Genomic DNA, 6811 nt, shown 5'->3' with positions numbered 1-6811 from the left:
AAAAAAAAAAAAAAAAAAAAACAACCAAGATAGCTCAGTGGCAATCCCTTTATTTGTAAGAAGCAATGATTAGGAGAAGGCAGACAACTGAAATGGCTCTTTTCCAGCCTGAGAAAGAGCGAGACTCTGTCTGTACTAAAAGTAGAAAATTAGCCAGGCATCATGGAGAGCACCTGTTAGCCTAGCTACGTGGGAGGCTGAGGCAGGGGGATTGCTTAATCCTAGGAGTTTGAGGTTGCTGTAAGCTAGACTAATGCCACAGCACTGTAGCCTGGGCAACAGAGTGAGACTCTGTCTCAAAAAAGAAATAGCTCTGTGTCACTTTGTGTACTATGTTCTTAAGGCCTTACTCACAAAAAATAGACATTGCCATTGGCCACCGTCATCATCATCATCAATAGAGCTAATATTTATTGCTCATTGTTCAGTACCCAGACAAGTGAACTGAGGCAAATAGCAGCAGTTCAATAACTTGCCCGAAGTCACACAGGTAGGAAGCAGTAGAGCCAAGTGGTCTGGCTCCAGAGCCTACACTCCTCATCACTATTCTCAAGACATGAACTTCATTGTACTTGTAAACTAGTACGTAATCTTCAACATAAAGCAACTAGTCTGTTTTAATATATTATTTCTCTTGAGTTTTGCTGAGATAGGGTTTGAGACAGGGTCTCCCTCTGTTGTCCAGGCTAGAGTGCCATGATGTCATTATAGCTCACAGCAACCTCAACCTTCTGGGTTCAAGTGACCCTCCTGCCTCAGCTTCCTAAGTAGCTGGGACTACAGGTGCCTGCCATAATACCCGACTAATTTTTCTATTTTTAGTAGAGATGCGGTCTTGCTCTTGCTCATGCTGGTCTTGAACTCTGAGCTCAAGGGATCTTTCCACTGTGGCACCCCATGGTGCTAGGATTCAGGCATGAGCCAATGCACCCAGCCACGTTTGAGTTTTTAGCTAGATCAAAATGTTCTTGGCCTGTGGATGGTCTTAATTCAGCTTCCCTTTAAGTTTTAACTATTTGAGGTCTTAGAGAATCTACTTAGAAAGGAAACCCTGGGGCTTGTCACAGAGTTCTGCTTTTGCCTCAAGCCTTTTGCTGAGCCTGATGGCCTAGAACAGTAGTCTTCAACCTTTTTAGCACCAGGGAATGGTTTCATGGAAGACAGTTTTTCTATGGATGGGGTGGGGAGTGGCAGGGGAATGGTTTCAGGATGCTTCAAGCGCATTACACTTATTGGGCACTTTATTTCTATTGTTATTACATTGTAATATATAATGAGACAATTACATAACTCACCATAATACAGAGTCAGTGGGAGCCCTGAGCTTGTTTTCCTGCAATTAGACAGCCCCATCTGTGGGTGACAGGAGATAGCCACAGATGCTTATCTTGCTTGCCCACTGCTCACCTCCTGCTATGTCACCCAGTTTCTTTTTTCTTTTTTTCTTTTTTGGAGACAGAATCTCACTTTTTCACCCTTGGTAGAGTGTCATGGCATCACAGCTCACAGCAACCTCCAGCTCTTGGGCTTAGGTGATTCTCTTGCCTCAGCCTCCCAAGTAGCTGGGACTATAGGTGTCTGCCACAAGGCCTGGCTATTTTGTTTTTTTATTGTAGTTTGGCTGGGGCGAACCCACCACCCTCGGTATATGGGGCCGGCACCCTACTCACTTAGCCACAGGCGCCGCCTATGCCGCCCAGTTCTATGGTCCACAGCCCAGGGATTGGGGTCCACCGGTTTAAAAGAGCCACTGATGAGGATTTCAATGCTTGCTATATACAACATATTTGGGGAGATAGAGGTATACAGAGAAATAAGGTTTTGTTCCAGGTTTCAGGGACTTTTAAGTCTAGTTGGGCAACACCAGATATAGTGTGTCAGTGAACAATATAGCAAAAAATCCCAGAGTCTGTGTGGCACACAGAGTGCCTGTCTTTCTCATGTGTTCATGGGTTAGCTGGGGCTATTCGGCGCTCGAGAATCTGTGCAATGGTTGAGGCTCAGGGGTCTAGGCAGAGCTTAGTTTTGGGGCTCTAAGCTGCAAGTTGTGTCCAGGTCCCAGGTCTGTTCTATCCAAGTCTCATCTTTATACCTGTAAGCTAGTATATTTCAAGCTTCTGCCTATGTTTCTTATGTTAATGTCCCATGCTCTAAGCAAGTCACATGACAAAGGCCATCATCAATATATTCTAACAGGCTAGGGTGGGGAAGGAACACATATTTGATGAATAATCTGACACCATCATGTCCTATGAAAAGTTAATAAGTCAAAATAACTCACACGTGCTACTCACAATCCATTTGGACTATATTTTCTTCTAGTGTTCTGTGAGAGGCTTTTAATCTTAAAATGGTTATTTTATATTAAATTGGGCACAAGCTGGTAAATATCATACAGTTGGCAGTTAAGGCACCATCGCAATAATGTAACCTATAAACCAAACACAGCCTTGTGTCTATGACTGATGCTTACTCTTTGTTATACTTTTATCTTTTGCTCCAAAGGACTTTGACTTGAGCCAGTTGCACAGGGGCCTGGATGCTCGGCCTGAAGTGACTCGCAACGATGTGGCACCAACCCTCCTCACTATGCCCCAGTATCGTCCCCGCCCTGCCAATCCTGATGAAATTGGAAATTTTATTGATGAAGTAAGTGAAGTCAAAAGCCAAGGCACAGTTTATCTCTGAACTCAGAAAGAAGCATTTTTGTCAAAACTGAGAAAAGGGGGGGTCTTTAGATTGTCCTCCTTATCATATTTTCAGCTCACCTGATTCCCAAGCCCTATTTTTAATTTGTGTCTCATCTGAATTTCAGAACTAATAGCACTTCATATTAGACTTAGTGAGTCTGCAAAGTCCATATGGCAAACCCAAGACTTGCTTAAGAGGATTTAGTAGATCCAGAAATGACACTAAAGAGATTTACAATTCAGTTTGGTTTCACTAAGTTTTCCTTGTATTCTTGTATAATATTAAATGATGCTAAATGTGTATCACAAGTCTACCTGAGGACCAGAACAATAGCATCCATATTGCATATGTCACAAGTGCATTCAGTTGTAAATATGAGAAGCTGAAATAGTTGGAGTAGGTATACCTTGTGCTGATGGTAAGCTGGGTAAGCAGTCTAGGCTGGTGCATCAGGCCAGTCCACATTGGTAAGTCAGACTAATCCACTTTTCTTAGCATGTAGATACCTGTTTTTTGTTTGTTTGTTTTTTTTGAGACAGAGCCTCAAGCTGTCCCCCTGGATAGAGTGCCAGTGGCATCAAAGCTCACAGCAACCTAACTCCTGGGCTCAAGCAAGTCTCCTGCCTCAGCCTCCCAAGTAGCTGGGCCCACAGGTGCCCACCACAATGCCCGGCTATTTTTTGGTTGCGGCTGTCATTGTTGTTTGGCAGGCCCAGGCTGGATTCGAACCCGCCACCTTAGGTGTTTGTGGCTGGTGCCTTAGCCACTTGAGCTACAGGCACCAAGCCTAGATCCTTGTTTTCATGCTATGGCCTCGTGATCACAAGATGGCTATCATTTGTGATCTGTATTCCAGCCAGGAAGAATTAGGAAGGGCAAAGAAGAGCATAAATTTTTTTCTTCTAGCAAATGTTTTTTCTTTTTCTTTCCTAAAAGCAGTCTCACTCTGTGCCCTGGGTAGGGTGCTGTGGCATCCTAGCTCACAGCAACCTCAAACTCTTGTGCTCAATTGATCTTCTTGCCTCAGCCTTCTGAGTAGCTGGGACTATAGGCACCCACCATAATGCCTGGCTAGTTTTTTTTATTTTTAGTAGAGACAGAGTCTCGCTCTTGTTCAGGCTGGTCTTAATCTCCTGAGTTCAAACAATACATCTGCCTCGGCCTACCAGAGTGCTAAGATTATAGGCATGAGGGACTGGGCCTGGCCCAAACTGTCTGTCTTTTTATTTAAGAAAGGAGTTTGTCCAATATATTAATTGACCAGAACTGTCACAATTGTCACTATCTGCAAGAGAGAATAATAAGTCATTAAGCTAATTAAATTAGAAGAAGGAATCCCAGTAAAGCAATAACCTGGCAGGATCTATTTTCTTAAACTATGTTACCCTAATCACTTGCTCAGTTACTGGAATGATTTTATGGCTTTTCTAATGGCCCAGTGGCCTGATAGAGTTTCCTATGTGAGTTACTGTCACCAGAGGCACTGCAGTGTTGGAAATGATCAAGCCACATCTGCTCTAGCCACTGGATCTTATGACAAAACAAGGAACAGAAAGGACCAATTTAGCCGTCCCTTTTATTTATTCAATTATTTGTACAGACAGGGTCTTGCTATATTGTGCACGCTGGTCTTGACCTCTTGGCCTCAAGTCATCCTCCCACCTCACCCTCCCAAGTGCTGGGATTACTGGCGTGAGCCACCATGCCCAGCATCATCCCTGTCAGATACATCTGGATTCAGTTCCTTTTCTCCATTCACATTCATTGCAAGTCATCACATTGATCTGTAGTTTGTATTTAAATTATAAAATAGTATGCTTTGCTTACTATTTTAAAAATATGAATTATGAAAATGTGTTATAAATAAATTATTCTTCAGTTCCTCCATCCCCTCACTCTCCATAATTGACAATCATGAATATCAGTTTGGTGTTCATCCTTCCAGACCTTTCTGGGCTGAAATGCAGCCTGCGTGCACCAGTATGACTGTCCTTATTGTCTTCAGCCTCTGTTCATCCTGACTAGTGGTATGGAACCCCCACCCCAATTTGTGAGGGCTTGATGGGTCAGTTCTTAGAGCTCCCCTGCCTTCACATAATATATCATTTTGGTTTAAGAAGAAAACATTATGCACATTTTCCTGTGACCTTTTACCAATAATACCTCACGTCCATCTTTGTGTGCCATTTCTATAAATGCATCCTATTGGTGTTGGCTGCTCTGCGGTGTTCTACAGTCTGGCCACATTGTCAAGTCTTATGTGTTGCTTAAGGTACCAAGAGAAGGTTTCTCACCTCAGATGACAAGTGTACCCTCCCTGTCACTGAAAGATCCTTTTGTTCCCCTTCTTTAGAATCTGAAGGCAGCTGATAGTGACCCCACGGCACCTCCTTATGACTCTCTGCTCGTGTTTGACTATGAAGGAAGCGGCTCTGAAGCTGCTAGTCTGAGCTCTCTGAACTCAGAGGAGTCAGACCAAGACCAGGACTATGACTACCTGAACGAATGGGGCAATCGCTTCAAGAAGCTGGCAGATATGTACGGAGGCGGCGAGGATGACTAGGAGACTCGAGAGCTGGGTCCCTAGACCTGTGGGATGGAAAAGCAGAAATTGTGTTGCTGGCAGATTTTTACCTCCCTTCACTGGAGATGAGTTTCTGGGAAAAAAGAGACTGATCAGTGATGCAGTTAGAATAGTTTAATTTCCACTTTATAGCTCTAATCTGTGTGTGTTAGAAAGGTTTCACCTTACTCCTTGAATCTTTACTTTTTTCTTTCATCACTCCTTACATGAGTAATTTTAATATTTCAAAAGAACAACTTTAGACTCAGAAGGTTCTGCCAGCAACATGCAGATTGCCTTAAGTGGGTTTGTCTCATTTTAAAAAAGAAGGGGAGGAGTCAGTTTAGGTCTCTTGTTTTGTGTATGTTAAAAACAATCCCTCCCCCCCCCCACCTTTTTTTTATATATCCTTCCTTCCCCATCACTGCACTGGTGTCCCATGTCCTAGCATTCACTCTTACTCCTGAATTATATCACTTTGCCCCAGATGGCAGTCCTCTGGTGCAGAAATTACCAAGCCCTTTTAGGCTGCATCTTGGTCTGGCCTCGTCTTGCCTGGATATTGTATACTCTAAAATCCTTTAATGGTTTCCCATTTCATCTCTTGAGCACATAACTTGAGATGGCGTTTATCCATTTACTTGTTCTGAGTAAGAGTGTTTTTTATTATGTGAATGTCCGTCATTATGGGGTACTTTGGTTCTAAACAGGGAGACCTGGCCAGAAAATGTGATGAGTTTTCAGGTGCCACTTAACTTTTAATGTTTGTTTTTTAACACGGAGACAAGAAGCAATACATTCTGAGACAGAGAATAGTGCCTAAAGAAACGCGCCAAAGACAGAGGGGAAATAGGAAAAGTGGATGAAGAGATGGCAGGAGAGCTTGTCATTGAGCTGTAAGTTTAGCAAACTGATGCTGAGGATGATTGAGGTGGATCTACCTCATCTCTGAAAATTCTGGAAAAATGGAGAAATGTCAACACTTGTTCACTACCCAGGATCCTTATAGCATGGTTTGTTCCTGACGTCCAGAACCCCCAAGTGCCTGCTTTTGATGCTGTTTATAGAAAATGCCGACTGATCTGAACACATTTGCCTAATTCCAAGTGCACATAGAATGCTGAGAATATTAGAAATTCTGATTTTTTTTCTTAGAAGCAGGAAGAAAACATGGCCCTAATGGATGTTATGCAAGGGGAAGTGTGGGGGTAGAGAGGATCTTAATTTGGATCTTTTTGTAAATTCACAGTGCAAATTATTTCACCTCTTGACAACTGTAAGAAAGAGTTTTATTAAAATAGCTTTACTGTCTGTCAAATGTTTTTGAAGAAAAAAATCAACTCTGCAATCACGTCTTCGAATTATCTTGATTTATCTGCAGTTTAAGCTATGTCTAATAGAGTTCTGTATAGAGAATGTCAATGTAGTTTTGAGTGTATGCGTGTGGGTGCTAATAATTTTGTATTTTCTTTGGGGGTGGAAAAGGAAAACAATTCAGGCTGAGAAATTATTCTCAGAAATACATTTTTATAAATTTTATTAAAGAATTTTGTTAAA

The 6811-nt window shown here is 42.4% G+C and overlaps 1 protein-coding gene across 1 annotated transcript in view; it reads left to right on the top strand.

The window, feature by feature from the left end:
• The window catches only part of LOC111728333 (cadherin-1-like), a 7415-nt gene extending 604 nt beyond the window's left edge, over nt 1-6811 (top strand). Inside the window, exons 2-3 of the mRNA XM_023518895.1 lie at nt 2506-2649; nt 5045-6811. Coding sequence (XP_023374663.1) covers nt 2506-2649; nt 5045-5254 — 354 coding nt within the window. The 3' untranslated portion in view covers nt 5255-6811. The remainder of the gene's footprint in view (nt 1-2505; nt 2650-5044) is intronic.

Source organism: Otolemur garnettii, unplaced genomic scaffold (assembly GCF_000181295.1).
Source record: "Otolemur garnettii isolate 467f Iridium unplaced genomic scaffold, OtoGar3 scaffold00151, whole genome shotgun sequence".
NCBI lineage: Eukaryota > Metazoa > Chordata > Mammalia > Primates > Galagidae > Otolemur > Otolemur garnettii.
This window is presented reverse-complemented; position numbering and strand designations above follow the sequence as displayed.